The following is an 18,614-nucleotide window of genomic DNA, read 5'->3' as shown; positions in this document are numbered from 1 at the left end:
CTCCAGGAGCAAACCCCAATAACCCTTTCCTGATATACAAGAGCCCCTCCGGAATCTCCAGGAAGAGTTGTATGACCGTACATTACTTTTGTGCAAATTTGGCTATTTTTATACCAAGGTGATATAGGTGAATTTTCTATCATCTGTGCACAATCATTGGTATCCATCGTTTCTAGGCCGCTTAAATAGGCTAAATATCTTGGAAGCTGGCTAGTAGGATCGCTTTGTCCCCAACCCGATATTGTACAATCCTCAACGATTCCTATGTATTCATTTTCTACATCGATTTTATTTACAAACCCTGTAAATTCGATTGCTTTTTCTGTACGTAAAAGACCGATATCGTTTAGAAAATTCTGCCGATTAAAGAACGGATGAATTTGCTTCGAGGCGATTTTATAATTAATTCCATTCCTTAAGCGATCAATGGAACCTGCATAGATGTAATAATGACTTGTCACCATTCCATCGATGCAATGTGCTGCTGTAAGGATCCATTGTTCATGTATGATTGAACCTCCACAAATATGCACGAATGTATCACGATGCTGTATGCTAACTTGATACGGGAACTGTCCATGATCTGCTGGTAAACCATTCATAATGTAACTCGATGGAGCTGATACATTTGATTTTTCTGCTGTATCTAAAAATTACAAAAAATCACTCTTTTTGTTAACTAAAGATATTTTCTTAAACAAACCATTTTTGCACAGAAAACTCGGAACTAAACATAAAAGTAAAACTTTTGCTAACATTTTAAATTCAAAAGAGCTCAACAATGTGAACTAAACTGCGAAGAAATTCATTCAGGAGATCGTCTTTATATTGGCAAAATACTTTGAAGAATTTCGCAATGTATTGATAAGAACATTCTTTGCGAATTCTTTCAAGTAGACGTACTAAAGTTTAATATGCATATACCAATAAAATAACTTGCTGCATTCCTTTTAAGTCGATATACCTCTCAAAAAACAACCCTGGAAAATGATTTATTGTTTGACTTTCCATGACATGTCTAGTAGAATATTTAAATTGAAAAATTTTCTTTATTTTGCTAGAGATAAATCAAAGGTTAATCCTTGTCTGTGGAAGCTCAGTTTTGAAGTAAAAAATATTATACTTTGGAAAAATTAGTTTATTTATTTAAAAAAAAATCCTTTGAAATATTTAAAAATGTCCAATGATCCAATTTCTGTGAGATGAGACACGATCGTAGACATCTGCAAATCCATTGGCACACCCAATGCCCCAGGAAACAATGCCGATGGCAGTATTTCCAGCAGCCAATGGTCCACCAGAATCCGATGAGCACGGTCCACGCCCGACTATTCCAGCATTGCAGATCTTGTGAGCAAAGATGAGACTTCCACTGCCAGCCACACTTTGGCTACATTGAGCATTTGTGATTGTCTGCACATTGAGGAATTGCAAATTGGCTGCTAAGCTTCCACCTGGGAACGAAGTGACGCCCCATCCTGACACAACGGCTGCAACTCCGCCACCCACATGAGCAGATCCCAGAGCAATGGGCTGAATGAGATTGGTGAAGGTGATGGGATTCGTAGTTTGGATGACACAGACATCATTGGCAATTGTGTTTGCGTTGTACTGCGGATGATTAACAATTCGGGCAGAGGTGAAGGTGGTACCGCCAGAAGTTCTGGAGTGTGCTCCCAAGACGCTGATGGTGTTGGCAAGGGTTCGGCCAACGGTGCAGTGAGCAGCTGAGACAATCCAGCGATTATTGGCAAGGATTCCTCCGCAGAAATGAGCATTGGCAGCACTACGAATTGATGCGATGTAGGGAAATTGTCCTGGAGAAGCAGTACTGCCGCCAATGATGAAACTGTCCACCTCGGGAAGAAGTCCCTCCTCGGCTGCCTTTATGCCAGCAATAAAGTCATGTGGCGTTGGGTATTCACGTCCTAGTGCTGCAGTGCAGAGAGTTGCAAGGATGATGAACTTGAACATTTTAAAAAAGGTTTTTTAATTGACTTGTAGACACTTTCTCTGAAGATCTTCTAACACTTTTGATGTCTTTCACCCAACTTGAGGTCTTTTTATACTCACTTGGAAGATTTTTTGATAAGAAACTTCATTGATTGTTTTTTTCATTGTGGGTGATAACACACGCGGAATTCCCATTGAGTTTGGTGACAATGTTTCATTTTGATCTTTGAATCTGGAAATGTCCAGCAATCAATGTAATTTCCCCAGCAATCACCCAGATTCTGAACTAATTTATTGAGGGGCTTTCGATAAGAATTTCACGGGTTAATTTAAAAAAATATACCTATATTTCAGGTGAAATATAAATTTAAATTTATCTCATTGTAGTTCTAAACTTTTACAAAAAAAATATTTTTAAAAAATTATTGATTAATCAAATTTTTACCGGTTGTTCTCAACATACTCTCGGTAGAAGATGGAATTTTTTGGGGATTCTTTTTCCTTTATTTTTCCTCTACATATCTACGCATATCCCGATTATTTCCTCGAATAAGATTTTTTATTTCTATGGAAAGCGAATAAACTCCTTTACATAAAAGGTATTAGAGAATAAAAACTTTTGCAACAATTTACTTTTTGCATTTCCTACAAATTAAGGTCCTAAATAGGGCAAAGTCTTTAAATTTCTGCCATTTATGTTAAATGAGCATTAACTTCATCCATTAAAATTCACATAAAAATTACCTACAGAATTATAATAAGCCACATGTTCTTGACCCCCAAAATTTCATGTTAATCCTAAATGTGTAATACGTGAGATAAAAATTGTCTTCTTCAGCAATTATTATTACAAACACCTTGATGCGGAATCTTTTAGAGACATTATGAAAACGAAATTCCACAAGAGTGAATAAAATTACTTTGAGATGTGGCAAAAGAAGTGAGAAAAAAACTAGAGAGTCGAAAGTATTTATGGTGTTAGAACTATTGACTCTCTACGTGATGTGACTCTTTAAAAGCTTCCCTCCCATCAATTGCACGTGCAAGAAGGTAAAACTTTCAGCCCTATGCCATGAAATTTAATGGGCGCGAGATCTTGGACATTGTCGCATAGAAACACTCGACAAATACTCAATGTGGCGACACTTGAAGACCATCATCATGTCTTGAGCAACATGCGCGTTACAAGAGCCCAACCCATTTCTTATTGCTCCTCCAAATGCAGTTGAAAAATAAAATATAGGTATAGGTACCATCAAGTTCATCGATTTCAAAAGAATAAAACTATTGTGGGATTATATTTTGGTCTTCCTTGTTGAGAGTCCACTCTTGAAAGTTCTCTCAAAGGGAATCCCAAAGCTTGGTGCTATTGTGTTGCCCACGCGCTGGCAATGATATAGCTAAGATGGCCACTTCTGTGGTCATATAAATTTAAAGGAGTTTCTCTCTATTATTCCTTCCTAACACACTGCAACGCTATAAATAATTATAAAAATTAAACATAAATCGTAACAGAATTTCATGCTGCTTATTATCATTTAGTCTTAAATGATTACAATTTCAGTTGGAGACTTTTACTATAAATTCAAATAAAATGCCTCAATTTATTTATTTTTACTACAAGAATTGAGAGTTATTATTGGGGTAAACAAGCTCATATTTTTTAATTAATCAATTTTTCTTCTTAAAAAAATCCATGGTCAATCGGTCAATGTTTTTCTCATCAGTTATGACGTATTTATTCTTTGCAAATAAAATTGTTTGTCTCCCGGTGAGACACGGGGCTTCTAAAACCGCCCAATAAATTGATTTACTTCTTCAGAACAAAAAATATCTTAAAGCTAAACATTCCATTTATTGATCGAGAATGGATTGAAAGTTTCATGGAATATAAAAATTTTAAATTCTCACTGTTGATTCCTCGATATGTTCTTGACTAAATTCCTTGAAACTTTCAAAAATTTCCATCATCTCTTTTGCCATCACGAGGAAGTAACTTTTTTTTTGCATATGGCCTGATGAGCCATCCAGCATGATCCAAACATTCGCTGAACCCCGCCACGTTTTCGCAAAAGCCCGCCAATAGACAAATTAATTGCCCTCATAGCTGGTTGCGGCGAAGGTAGAAGGAAAAAAAAAACCTAAAGTCAGATTTTGATGTATTATTAAATTTAATGATACCCGTGCCATGATCTCTCTATGGTGATGTTCTCTCCATGAGGACACAAAAAGCGTGTATAAAATTTTGTGATGTTGCGTGATTTGCCTTCAGTTGGATCTGAGACGCGGTTAGGAGATCAAGAAACATTTTGGGAGAGATTTTGTCTGTGAAAAAGTACAAAATAATGAGATTTTTTGGGATTTTTGCAATTATGCTCCTTGTGGTGGCCTCAGTAGCGGCTAAGGCGGTGCATGAGTGCTCAACGAGGGATATACTTGGTGTGGATTGCCCAACAACCATTTCCATACAAAATTGCTGCGATCACTTCTTCCGGTGCTACTGCAATCCCGACAAGAGTGAACTAACGAAGAAGGAAAAGATCGAGAAGTGCAACATTCCCTATACGCAGGTCTGCATACGCGATCCCGATGGCAATGAGGATCGCTACTTCACATCAAGTGCTGCAAGGGTCAAGTTTGCCATTAAAGTGTAATGAAGAAATGAAAGAAAAAAAAGGAAGTGAAGAAATATTTGCAAAACAAAATGTAATACTCAATGGTAGATGAAGGAAAAATAAAAGAGTGCTCAAAAAAAAACTTTGAATGTGTGTGAGTTTAAAAATAAAATATCCATCGCGGGATAAAGTCCATAAATCAGTGGTGGACAAAGGCATTCCGCGAGCAATGTTGAGCAACAATTTTGCGGCAAAATACAATTACCCAAAAAAAGAGAGAATTAAATGATCTCGTTTTCGGTGGCTCACAGGGCGGATGGCAAATGGGCGCGAAAACGGGTGACTGAAAGAAGGTAGCACCGTCCATTGTGATGCGACAGCCACCTAATTGATGGCTTGTGGATGCAAATGAGGGTATCCAATTGATCATTATTCGTGTGCCGTGAAAAAACAGAGATGCTTCCCTGCCTAGATTAGAGATTCTATAGATGATTTGGGCTTGTTGGAATTTTTATCAAGAAAAAAAAGTAAAACAATGGTTTATAACTGAGAGGAAGTGCAATGGAGACGCCTGGTCCTGCTGACTATAAAATAAAATGAAGAAGTTCTTCGCTACGACATATTTAGAAAACATTGATTTATTTATAAAACTTCTAAATCCGAAAACTCTTATCTACAATTAACACAACTCTACAACTGATCCCCATAATATTTCGACAGACTAACAAGTTAATTTGAATTGAGAATAATCCATTTTAGAATGAAATTCATTTACGTATATGGGTGAACGAGTGAGGAGAAAAATTTGTAAAGAAACATCAGCAAAAACCAACAATGAAGGAAGAAAATTTTGTAGCAATTGTTTGCCCTTTTTTTCATAACTCCTTTTTCCTTCTTTACATCACTATGTAATGCAACTTAAGTTGAACAACCTCTCGTGAACTATTTAATGCCCTATTGGGAGTCAATTTAATATATTTCTATTTTTTACCACACACCACACACTCTTCTCACAAACTGAGATGAAAGAGTTTTGTGAAACAGGAGAGGGTGTGGTTTTGTGCTTATAAAGAATTTTCATTTTGTGAGTGCGAGAATATTCTTCCAGCTCATCGCTGTGTGACCACCAACAGCATTTGAGACAATAAACTATCGATTTGGATCAATTAAAAAATATATGTGTAATGTAACAAAATATGGGTGCTGAATGTAGTGCAATTGATTCGCTCTGGTTGAGTTTTCTCACTTACTCTCTCTAGCTAGAATAAATAATAAAATAATAAACACCGGGTGGCAATAAGTTGACCCAGAGACCCCCTAAAGTGAATGTGAAATTGTCCCGCCCAACACCCACCTTCTTCCTGTTTCATTCATATTAAAACATCTTTGTTGTTTTAATTCTTTTTTTCATCTAAACACGATGAGATCTTTCAGCTGTGATTAATCTTACGTGGGGTGTGTGTGGTTTTAGTATTTTGCATTTAATGTAGTTAAATAGGGCACACTGAATGATAGGTAAAGTAAAAAAAAATACTCTTAACGTGTTTGAATTATGATCGAAATGATTAAAATGTAATTTTATGAATTTTCTTTTTTTTTTCAATTATTGCTAAAACATTTAACCGTCTGTAGGCTGTGGGTGAAGTATTCGCAAGAGGTTACAGACCCTTCTAAAATATTAATTTAATTGCAAGGGGTGTTTATCTGAATAAAAATATTCGGATCTTCGGCAATATTCGGAATATTCGCTAATATTCGGATGATTTGCCAAGGAAATCAAAATATTAATTTTTAGCCTCTAAGCGGCTAAGATTGAGAAGCAGAAGCCTAAAAAATATTTATTTCAAACCTCATAAGTACTAAATTCAAACCGAATAGTAATTTCACCCCTAACCATGCTAAGTTCGAACCTAAAAGAGATTAAATTGAAGCATAAAAATATTTTTTTAGTCCTAAAAAGGTAGAGATTGAGGAGCAAAAGCTTAGAAAATATTTAGTTTAGGCCTAGAAAAAACAAAAAGTAGTAATTTCAAGCCTAAAAGTATTTGGTTTTCAATCCTAAAAAGGCAGTCTCTAATTAAAAAAAAGCTTTAAGAAATACTAATCAAAGTCTAAAAAAAAGACTAAAATTGAAGCTTAAAAAGTAGTTAATACAAGTCGAAGAGTTGTAAATTCAAGCCAGAAAGTAGTAAATTTAACCCAAAAAAGGCTTAATTCAAGCCGATATTATATTTAGTTTTCAATTTCAAAATTTCAATAATCGAGGAACAAAACTTATTTAAAAAACTCATTAAAGCCTAAATCGAAAGAATCACAGCTAAAAAGGACTAAATTCTAACCGAAAAGTAGTAAATTCAACCCAAAAAAGACTAAATTCAAACCAAAATTTCCTAAATACGTTTTTTGATTTTTTCGGTTATGAATTAATCGGTTTTTAGTAAAATATGTTCATGTAAAGTCAAATGTTCAGATCTTCGGAAATATTAGAATGATTCGCTTAAAAAACCAAATTATTCGCCAGATAAACACCCCTTGTTTAATTGTTAATAAATTAATCTTTGAAAGCTCTTCATGTAGCGCCCGACTCACTATCCAGCGAATATTAACCTGCTCAGAGAGTGAGTACCCTTAGATTGGTGGTAACTGTAACGGCTGCCCACCCCTTGGCGACGGTCTTCTGCTACGCGAGAGAGATAGAATCCACAAGAAGATGTAGGAGAGCACTAAGAGAGTAATTAGCTGAGAGAATAGCAAAGAGTTAGTCATAGCTCAGCCTTGTGCGGGGGTGGCTGTGAGTGTGAAGTGCTCTGTAGATTAATGTGCGGCGAGGGTGAAGGTTACTGGGGGAGTCGATCAGAGCCCCTTTGTGGCGCCCCCCTATGCAGGGCGCCACATTCACAAAGCTTTTTTTTTAGAAATTCAATGAAAGAATTTGAATCAACAATTCTGTAGAAACAACATTTTAGTGGTTGATGTAACAACACCCTAAATATCCCGTCAATGTGGTTTTGTATAACCACCATCAAAATTTAGAGAGAACCATGTGCATTTTATTGATTTAAAAATCTCCCTCTTTTGGCTGCAATTTATACACACACTCACTCTGGATTGTTGGGAAAAAAGCAAAGAGAAGAGCGAGTCATAAAGTGAGGCTCCCTGACTCAATTATCCAAATGTTCTCAAACAATTAAAATGCAATTTTGGGTGATGATGGCAATTGAGATGACCAAAAACACACGATAGATGTGTCGGGTTGCATGTTTTGTTGTAAAAGCAATTTAAAAGAAATACAATTTTTGATTATGAAACCCGCGCTTGATGGTAAAATCACAAGAAATTTGGCTTTTTTGTATATAGCAATAAAATGTTGTCTGTGGACCTTTTTTTATATTAGCCCACAGACTTTGGCGCGTAAAGGAATTCGATCAAATTGATTTAGCTGTGTGACCAGTTTTTGCGTTTTAGCAGCATCAACTAAAAATCAATCAATCGTCCCAGACAAATTGCGAAAGAATTATATGAAGGCAGTAAAAGAAAAGAAATGGATGCGAGGATTGTTTTGTGAAAATCTTGACTATAAGAGAATGCGAAGAATTGAACCAGCTGTTGGATGAACAATTTTAATTAAAATTGTGTGCAATAAATGGGCGCGATCGCTTTTTTTTCCCCTTCTTTCCACACACTTGGTGGTGACTCGAAAATGAGGGAGCTCAGTTACAATTTACGTCAATTACCAACTTGACTCTTTGCACTCTCTGTCAGCCCAACACACACATTTCCCCTGACCAGGCACTTTTTTTTTCTTTCCTAACTTCACCGTAAGTGATCCGCGCGTGCTTTTTCCCGCCATTTGAGTCGCCAACGAGTCTCAGGGAATATTTTGGCATTTTGCAATTGAACTCCATCTCCTCCGCACTGTAAGGCGCCACACAACTGGACCTTGAGAACCTGCCGGAAAAATTTTCATTTGGCTCCCGGCCATTCATTGCATCACTTTTGGCTTCTGGCTTCTTCCTGGCCTTGAGCGGGAAAGCTTTATGGAATATAAAATTTTTGGCTTCTTTTTGGGTGTTAATTTTAGTCATGCGTTTCGAGGAGAAGAAGAGAATAGAAAAAGAGTAGAAATGGCCCAAAAAAGGGCAAGTAACACATTTATCGACCTCTCCGGCTGTGCCTTTCCTCAATTCCGCCTTTTCCCTCATTTTCACTCCCAATCAATCGACCACAGTGTCAATGAACTTTTTACACATTCTCTCCGCCTGTCCGCGCGCGGGGATCAGAGTTAACGCAATAGATATGCTAATTTTATCAAGATTAAGATTAAAATTTTTTTTCTTTAAAATTTACAAAAAAAAATTATCTCATGAGTCTTTCCTGTTTTCTTTTAATTTTCCTTAATTAAAAAAAAACCATAATAAACCTTACTTACTTACTTACTTACTTTACTTTACCGGCACTACAGCTGGTCTCCAGCCTTGGCCTGATCGAGGATCCTCCTCCATCTGTCCCTATCCCGCGCCACTGTCCGCCAGTTCGGCACCCCTATTGACTTGGCGTCCTGGTCCACGCCGTCGATCCATCTGAGGCTGGGCCTTCCTCGTCGCCTCGTGCCATAGACTCTACCCCAGAGGACTTTCCGAGCTGGGTCGTCTTCATCCATACGTGCTAGATGACCAGCCCACCGCAGTCTATTAACCTTAAACCTTAAAAACCTTAACCTTAACCTTTTTCCTGGCTATATGGATCCGGAAGGAATCCAACAGCCGTACTTTAAAGTGCAGAAGAAGAAGAAGAACCTTTTCCTCAATTGGCCTTAATTAGGCCTCTTCTGTGTAAAAATGCATTTCTAATTTGGAAAAAGAAATTTCATTGATGAAAATTGAACTATTTCACGTTTATCATGCCTTAGAGTTAAATCCTTAAGGACCGTAAGGAATCCAATGGAGAAAATGACATAAAAATCATTTTTGAGACTTTCTTTAGGCTCAAATAAGACATTTTTAGCCAAAACTCCGGTTTGTTCATTTTCGGTTTTTCCTCTTTCCTAATCCTGTGAGTCCTTGGAGATGTCCGTTTGTGTTCTCAAAATGTTAAGGGGCCATAAAGACATCGTTATGGGTTAAGGACTAATCTGCTCTTTTCGTTCCATAGCTCGATTTTGAAAATACTTAAGGGAACGTGGTCCAATTCGAACTTCTTAAGGCCTTTTTCAATCCGCAATTACTTAAAACCGATAAAACTTTAAATGTAGAAAGTTATGGGAGTAGAAAAAGCATTAAATGGACTTTAGAATTGTACCACATTTAAGAATATTCTTTTTCATTTTATACAATTTTTTCCTAACTCTGCGTGGACCTTTATGGGTCGGAATTTGGCCACGTTCTCCTAATTTTTTAATTACTTTTTGTTTAATGAATTAAAACCTATCTAGAACTATGTTTTTATGGTCCCTAAATATTTTAAATCTTAAAAGGACATCTCCAAAAACTTCATATGATCAGGAAGGATGAAAAACCAAAATTTAAAAAATCGGTTAATTTCCTAACGATCCTTAAAGGGTTAACAGTAACAGTGAACAGTTTTAGGTATTTATATCAATAATTAAAGTATAAGAACAATTTTTTATTCAATTTGGGTAAACATAAATCAACTCTGACACAGTACATAGGAGGGATATGTATAAGTATTCAATTTATGTTGTCCAGTGAATTTCAATGGACTTAGGGTTTATTGATTCTCCGCAATCGCGTGTCTTAAGACAGTTAAACTGTTTTTAAAACTATAAAATCTTTTTTTTTTTGTCTGCTTCAGGTTTGACCAAACCCGCAGAGACGAAGGAGCCAAAGGACGAATACGAGGATGAATATGAAATGCAAAAAGACGACGGAGATGACTACAATTACCCCGATGAGGACAACACGAGTGTGGATAGATCCCAAAATACAGAATATAACAGCGTTGGGGGGTTAGAACCTTTGCTGGAAGTTCTGGAGACAGACATGGAAGTTAAACCCGGAGAAAGTGCTCGAATTGTTTGTCGAGCTAAGAACCTTTCAAGTAAATTTCATTCATTTTTTCTTCAAATTCATTTAAAAGTTATCTTGCTAATGTAAAAAATTTATTCATTTTTTGTAGATAAAACTGTAATTATGTGGTACTTTGAGGAGAATCTAATTGCCATGGGTCCGAGTTTGCTAATCACCAATGATAGGATGCATCTAAAACCAAGTGAACAATCGATTATGATTGATAATGTCCAACAAAGTGATGAAGGTGTCTACATGTGCAAGATTCTTCCTCATGATCTCTCAATGAGGACCAAATTAATCGTTTCCAGGTAATTGTTATTGAAATTATTGAAATTATTGAAATAGGGAGTTAGTTAATTCTTAAAATTTGTCTAAAACTTGACCTAAAATATGTTACCAGTTGAGATATTTCAATTTTATTGTTGCTCAAAATAAAGTATCAACTTAGGCGCAAAATGCTGCTCGTTGAAATTTGCGTTACACAGTGATGGTCATAAAAAGTGTCTTATATAAATTATTTCTCATTAGATCTCCTACAGTGAGGATTTATGACAACATGCGTGACGTGAGCGGAAGTTCACGAACTTATCGTGAAGGAGATAAAATCACCCTTGAATGTCGCCCAAGTGGAAATCCCGAACCAACAGTCACATGGTCATCCCATGGGGTTCGTCTGGATCGTATTTCGGGAGTTAAGGTAGACAATGGACGGCTAACTATTGAGAGGGCAGAGCATCATCATGCACGCGTCTATCAATGCCTCGCGGACAACAGCATTGGCAAACCAGCTCATGAGAGTGTGACCATCAATGTTCACTGTAAGTCTTTTAATTGTCAAAGAAATCATTTCAAGAGAAAGAAAACTAATCAACTTTTCCTCCCACAGATGCTCCCAAAGTCTCAACCCATCGACATGACGTTAACACCGGTGAGGGCTACGATGCCGAACTCTTTTGCAACTTCAAGAGTGATCCCGCTGGGAGGAGTATGTGGCTACGCAATTGGAATCCCCTTGTGGAGGGTGGCAAGTACAGTATGTCGGAGGAGCAGCACAATCATCACAACAGTTCCCGGTTGATTGTGCGAAAGGTCAACAAAAGTGACCTCGGGGTGTATCAGTGCCAAGTTGAGAATCGCCTTGGGAGAGATGCTACAAATATTTCCCTCATCTACGAACCCGAAACTGCGCATTTTGACGGCTACGAACTCCAACCGGAGCACATTGTAATCTTCAATTGGACCGTACGTAGCATTCAACCACTATCAGAGATTTCGCTGTACTACCAGAAGAGTAATGACAAACAGTGGAAATCTGAAAAGCCAATTGTGGCTGAAAAGCACAAGGAACACTCTGGAGTTTGGATGTAAGTCTAAAAGTCTAAAAAAGTTGGATTTAGGAGTGGATTCTGACAAAAAATCTTTTCTAACAACTTAAAAGTTTGTTGTAAGATTTTGGCAAATGTTGGTTTTTAATCATTCTAAAAAAGACTTTTCTTTGAAAAACATTCAGAAAGATCTTTAACCCTTTAAGGTTCATTGGGTCATACGCTGATCCAAAGGCTCAATTTTGAAAATGTTTGATTTTGTATAGTTATTTTATGAATAGTGAGTCCAAATTAATACAAGACTATATGTCTTTACAATCCTTGATCATTTTATGACCACAAAAGGACATCCCCAAGGACTCACAGGATCAGGAAGGACGAAAAACCGATAATTTTCGAGTTAGAATTTTCTACTAAAAATGTCTTATTTGAGCTCAAAGGAACCCATAAAAATTATTTTTAGTTCAATCAACTCGCTAGATTAGTCGCGGACCTTAAAGGGTTAAAGGACCCTGAAAAAATAATTTATCATCAAAACCTGATTAAATAAAGAAATAAAATGTCAAAATCTCATAAGATTTTTCCCAGAATACCAAAAATCTTATAATTGACGATGTCGTTCAAATTTTTATAATTTCCTAATCTTTTTTTCAGTATTCAGCACCGCGTTAAACTATCACCTGGAACGTGGCATGCTAGGGTTAAGTCCAAAAATACCGAAGGCTGGTCAAAGTATTCAGAAGCACAAAATATTAATGTCCCAATAAGTGAGTACCCCCAAATTATTTCTCATTTTACTCTATTAACTGATAAAAATATATATATTTGTGATAATTTTTCTTTAGATTTTCTCGTAGATAAAAAAAATTGCACTCGCACATTCTCATTTTATTTTCATTTATTTTTTTGAAATCCCATTTTTTGGATCTTCTCGATTTTTCTTTTTTTGTGATTTATACAATGATTTTTTTATAAATATTTTTTCAGTCTATACTGACAGTGAAGATCAACTTTTCGAAAAATTAGGTAAACATTTCCCCCAAAGGTTTTTTTTTTGAACTCTATACCATCAAGTTCTTATCCTTTCATCACATTTCTTGCACTATTTTTTGTACTTTGTCTTGCTTTCCTTTCTTCCTCTTTTTTGTGTTTTTCTTTATATTTGGATTTTTGGGTGCTCTTCCTTAAATATTTTAGAAAAGGGTTTTAAAATGTTTTTTTTTCAATTTCAAAAAAAATTAAGATTCAACGGAAACAAGTGGAGGTTCAAGGACATTCTCCAGCGGATTCCACACCAGTTTACCCACAATCTTTGTGGCATGCTTGCTTTTCTGTGTTCGATGGACCTAAATTATGGGAAGCCTTCAGTATATGTATGTAGTTCAAAAAAAAAAGAAAAAGAAATGAAGATGGAGAGTTAATCAAATGAGATACCAGAAATACTAAAGCGAAAATTTTATGGAGTTAAAACAAAATGTGTAAGAAGCTTAAGAATCTTCCTTTTTCGCGTGAGACTATCGAAGACGTTTAAATGCCATAAAATTACTTTCTCTTCTTAAGAATACACAGACACACACACAGATAGAATGTAAAAGATTTTAAGCGATTGAGCACAAAAATTGATCTATATTTTCTAGTAGTAAAACAATTTTTTTTCATGTAAATTATTTTGATATTTAGGAAAGAAACAAATGTCTGTTAAGTTCTCTTGGGGAAAAGAAGAAAAATCCCCCTGAGATTTCTTTAAATTTCTTATCATTAATTCTCTTTTTTTTATATAAAGTGTAAGGCCAAAGTTATTCTTACTATGTTATATGATAAAATAAAAAATAGGCATTGTAATTTATTAATAAACATATAAATGAAAAAAAATAAATAAATAAAGAGCATTACATTTTGCCTTCGCACAGAGAAAAAAAAATATTGAGACACTGTGCAGCACATTTTTGCTTTTAGAATGTGAATGAAATAATTTTAAAGGATGATTAAAAGACAAAAAAGAATATTTAGGTTTTTCGAAAAAGAATTTGAACAGCAAAGAAATATTTTTAAGACTTTGAAAATCAGATGAAGATCGAAGAGTGAAATGTTGGCAACCATAAAGAGATAGAAAAAATTTTTTTAAGTCATAAAATTCACTTTAAGATATTATATTTTTAATTTTTTTTGCAACATTTTTTTTTTAATAATAACATTGATAAGAATATAAATTTTAAAATTTAGCTTCGTATCCTTGAGTTTTTTCTCTCATTTTTCTTCTAAAAAAAATTGTGCTGCACAATGTAAACAAAGAAAGCTGAAGTTGATGAGAAATTTTTCAAATAACTAAATTTAAAAAAATAAATCTCTCAAAAGATATTTTCTAATCAAAGTTGTAGAATTGACAAAAACAAATCTCAGCTAAATTGAGCTGGAGACCAAAAAAAAATCTAAGAAATTATCTTTGATATAAAATTTTTGAACAAAACTTGAGTGCCTATTGAAAAAAAATTAAATAAATGAAAATAAACCAACTGAAAGAATGTCGAAATTAAAAAAAAATAAAAGAGGCAGAAGTCTCTCGTATTTTGTGAAGAATATTTTACAGACAAATCGAATATTTTTTCAGACTTTTCTTCATTTTCTCTGAATGATTTACTTTTAAAGGCAAAACGTGGCATTAAAATAAAAGAAAGTGTACTTTAATGAAGATAAAACGTGTCATATAATAATTTTAAAAAGAAAAAAAGAATATTTTGTATAATTCTTTTTCTTTGTGAAATACGTGTAGAAACAAAAATTGCAGAAAATTTAGAACTTTTATATAAATTTATGCAATTTATGTGAGGAGAAAAAGAAATCCAATTTAGTGTTAGAAGGATGAGAATTGACAAATGTTTCTTTGTATTTTACAGACTCCTTAAAGTCTTTTATTTACTAAAAGAAAAGAAATGAATAAAAATGAAAATTTCATCATTTCATTTGTTTAAATTAAATAATTTTTTGCTCTTTACTGTCATCATTTGTACATATTAGTTAAAAATTCTATAGTGACAACATTCAAGTATAATATTATAAATTAAATTACAATTAAAAAAAACATATTATTGCAAATAAGATAAAAGAATTCATAAAATCGAGCAGGTAGAATAAAAAAAAAACAAATTAAAAATTATAAAATTCAAAAATTGCATTAAAAATGTATTTCCGGCTGACACAAGAAAAAAAGTAAATTATAATATTCTATGTATTTCCGATTGATGCGTTCTAATCGTACAGAATAAATAGACACACACGCATGAAAGAAAATGATGTAATAGGAGAAGATTGTAGAGAAAGAGAAAGGAAAAATAAACAGATATTATACAAGAAATCTAATAAAGTGAATTTTACTTTTACATACCTGAAGAGGCATAAGAGAGTGCAACGAGTGCAACAATTAATGCAACTCTTGTGAGTTTTACAAAAAAAAATGGGGCAAGAGAAAATTAAATATTCATCAAGCGACGTCAGAAAACTCTACAATCTTACGCACATCACTCAAATCCGCAAATATTTAGCACCTCTAGTGCATATAATTAACTTTTTGTGCGTGAAAAAAAAACATTTTTTATGTTTTTATCTTATGATTTATATACTTTTATATATTTCACTCGAAACTTTATCTCAAAAGGGGAGGATTTTTTTTTAGAATAAAAGTATTAACAATTCATTTCAATTCTCCAGGAAAAATAATTAATTTTCATTCAATAGAAATTTTTAAGAAAGGATTACAAGAAAATTTTGTTTATTTATATTTTTAAAATATTACAACTCAAATTTCTGGGCCGATTTTAGTGAAAATTGGTGGAAATCATCTTCAAAAAACAAAGAAAATTTAGAAAATAGTTTTGTTAATTTAATTAATTTTCTTTGAGTTACAATTGAGCAAACTTGAAAAGAATAATTTCAAGATATCTCTAAAACTAAATGTCTCTAAAATTCCTAATTGATGCACAAATATAATTTTCAGATGCAGAATTATTATTTCGTAAAGTTTCATATCAATCGGGCAAAAATTTCTAAATTATGCCGTAAAAAATTGAATGAATTGTGAGGGCTTTATTTGAAATAATTATAATATCTATATCTTTGAAGTGGGTCAGGCATTATCTATTGATCTTAAAGATTTATTGATGATTTATGGAGAACAATGTTCTACTTATGCCTATATCTTATTTTTATTTCCCCACTCTCCACTTTTAGCTTATTCTCTAACCTAATTTTTAGCTGTGATTTTTCTTTCTATTAAAGCTGTCTTCTAATGAAAAAAAAAGAATTAAATATTCAATCTTACACTTTTACAAATTTTGTCTTATTTGCCTATTTTTTTTATTTAATAATTAAAACTAAATAATAAGACATAAATTATTCTGTGAAAGAAAACAATTCTCAAAGAGTAATAAAATAATTATTAACAAAGTCTCTCTAAAATATGCAAAAATGCAGAAAAGAATTCGCGTGTGAATGTACAAAAAACATGCCAAAAAATTTAAAAATAATTGCATTGCGATATAAAAAAAAGAGATAAATTAATTGATCTAAAAACAGAAGATCAAAAACAATCTCTTTTAACCTTCAACTTGTGCGATGTCTGTGAAAATTCACACCCGATTGTGGCTTATTTGGAATTCCATTTGCGTGCATGAAAACTCATGAATTTTCTCCCAAAAATTCCCCACCACTCGATGGAAAAATGAAAGAAAGAAAAATCAAGTATAAAATTGAGAGATTTTTTCTCTAGCACCATCAGTTGTGAATCAACCAAAGAATTAAATTCTTTTCAACTTTTTTCTCCTCTGTGAAGTGAAGTTTAGACGTAACATATCAAAATGTTCAAGTTGTGCGCTATTGGATTCCTCCTCATTGGACTTTACATCACAGGTGAGGGGTTCTTTTAAGTGCAAGTTTAGGGACTCTTAGCTATGATTTAAGGGACTTCTGAGGATTTTAGAACCTTTGCTCTTTATTCAAGATTTTAAAACGATAGAAGTTTTAAATCCTTTTCAAGTTCTGTTCAGTTGATAAACTTTGGAAAAAAAATATCTATTAGCAGCTTAGAGAGGAATTTTCTAATAAAACCCTCAGCTAAATTTTTACTCCTAAGTTTAAATTTTGTTTCTATTTATTCTCCTTTCACATTTCTTGCTTAAGACATGAAATAGGAATTTTTTTATGCTAAAACCGAATCTTCTTAGAATTTTAGATTTTTAGGATTCTACCCTAAGCAAAAATCTGCAAAGGGGAATTAAACTATTTTGTTCAATTCAAATTCTCATCCTATCTCTTTCTTTCTTTTTTTTTTGCCAACCTCTTTTAGAATCATCCGGACAAGGTAAGTTTTAATGAATTTTCTTTCCCAAAAAAACATGATAATTTGCTTAGTAAAGGTGTGGTTATCTTACCTGCTAATGTAGCTGCTGCTGCTGCTGCCGCTTCTGCTGCTTCTGCTGCCCCAGCTGCTCCTGCAGCCCCTGCTGTACCCGCTGCCCCAGCTGCTCCTGCAGTTCCGGCTGCTCCAGCTGTCGCTCAGCCAGGAATTCTCGCCATTATCGTACCAAATTCCGCTGAGAGCAACGAGACCACCCCTGCAAGTCCCGAAAGTGCTGAACAGCAACCAATTATTGTGTTCAATACAGCCCCCCTCAATGGCTAAGTCATCCATCCTCCTACTATAACACGACCCAAAAGAAAATCATGAAATGAAAAACATTTTAGTCAAAAATTAACATATAAAAATTATCAAGAAACAATTCAAAAGAAAATTAGAAGAATGTTTTGTTTGCCATTTCTTCAATTTTCACATCATATAGATAGAAAATTATATTGTTTTCTCTTTTTTTTTCTTTAATTTATTGAAATCACAATCATTGTAAAAACACAAAATTTCACTAGAAAATTGCATCAAATGTTAACCCTTTGCCATTTATTTTTTGCTTCTCCTTTTAATTTTTTTCTCCAAATTTTATCTCTTTTTCTTCATTCTTAATTTATTTTATCCCTTCACATTTTTTTTTGAATTTATATTTATTTCCTTTGATGTGCCGTGAAAGAAAATTATTTATGTATATATAAAATGAGAAAATGATGAATAAAATTCATATTAGCAAAAGAAAATATTTAATTTTCTTATTATGTCCTATAGTCTTAATGGAAAGACTGCTTTTTGATTGGCAAACATTTAACATTCTAATGGATCGAATATGGGGGAAATTCACTTGTCAGACAGACTTAAGAAAGACTTAAGTTTTCTTAAGATCCTTAAAGATTACTTAAGATTACTTAATTTTTCATACGATTGTCTTAAGTTTTCTTAAGATTTTTTTAGAAAAAAACTTAAAATTTCTTAGGAACAATTTAAGATTCTGAAGTTTTTTAAAAGGAAACTAAAGATTTCTTAAGATTCGATTCTTTAATTTTTCTTACGAATGTCTTAAGTTTTTTTTTAAGATTCATTGAGAAAAAAAACTTAAAATGTTTTGATGATTGTTAGGATTTTCGATACCCGAAAGCGACCAAAAAAAAATCATCGAAATAATACGCATTTAGCCAAATTCAGCTAGACTGAAGAAATCTTAAGTTTTGTTTAAGAAAACTTAAAAATTATTTAATTTTTCTTATGAGATTCTAAGTTTTTTTTTAAGAAATCTTATTAAAACTTAAAACATTTTTAA

At 33.6% G+C, this 18,614-nt stretch overlaps 3 protein-coding genes across 4 annotated transcripts in view; 2 read left to right on the top strand and 1 right to left on the bottom strand.

The window, feature by feature from the left end:
- LOC129795141 (hemicentin-2) overlaps positions 1-15,283 on the top strand; it is a 64,657-nt gene extending 49,374 nt beyond the window's left edge. The window contains exons 2-8 of one of the 2 annotated variants that reach the window (XM_055836190.1): positions 10,380-10,625; positions 10,704-10,905; positions 11,126-11,415; positions 11,484-11,961; positions 12,577-12,689; positions 12,910-12,948; positions 13,166-15,283. In XM_055836190.1, coding sequence (XP_055692165.1) covers positions 10,380-10,625; positions 10,704-10,905; positions 11,126-11,415; positions 11,484-11,961; positions 12,577-12,689; positions 12,910-12,948; positions 13,166-13,272 — 1,475 coding nt within the window. In that variant the 3' untranslated portion in view covers positions 13,273-15,283. The remainder of the gene's footprint in view (positions 1-10,379; positions 10,626-10,703; positions 10,906-11,125; positions 11,416-11,483; positions 11,962-12,576; positions 12,690-12,909; positions 12,949-13,165) is intronic. The other variant, XM_055836191.1, reaches the window with a different exon arrangement.
- Positions 779-4,286, bottom strand: LOC129795144 (trypsin alpha-3-like). The gene has a single exon (XM_055836193.1). It carries the CDS (start codon positions 1,972-1,974, stop codon positions 1,171-1,173), a length of 804 nt encoding a protein of 267 aa, XP_055692168.1. The 5' UTR covers positions 1,975-4,286; the 3' UTR covers positions 779-1,170.
- A 1,384-nt stretch (positions 15,284-16,667) lies between the features above and the next one.
- Positions 16,668-17,682, top strand: LOC129795148 (testis-specific gene A8 protein-like). Its single transcript, XM_055836198.1, has 3 exons — positions 16,668-16,824; positions 17,261-17,275; positions 17,358-17,682. Exons 1-3 carry the CDS (start codon positions 16,773-16,775, stop codon positions 17,594-17,596), a joined length of 306 nt encoding a protein of 101 aa, XP_055692173.1. The 5' UTR covers positions 16,668-16,772; the 3' UTR covers positions 17,597-17,682.
- Positions 17,683-18,614: the final 932 nt, after the last annotated feature.

The sequence above is a fragment of the Lutzomyia longipalpis genome, chromosome 4, assembly GCF_024334085.1.
Source record: "Lutzomyia longipalpis isolate SR_M1_2022 chromosome 4, ASM2433408v1".
NCBI lineage: Eukaryota > Metazoa > Arthropoda > Insecta > Diptera > Psychodidae > Lutzomyia > Lutzomyia longipalpis.
Note: the sequence above shows the minus strand (reverse complement) of the source record. Positions and strands in the feature narration are given on the sequence as shown.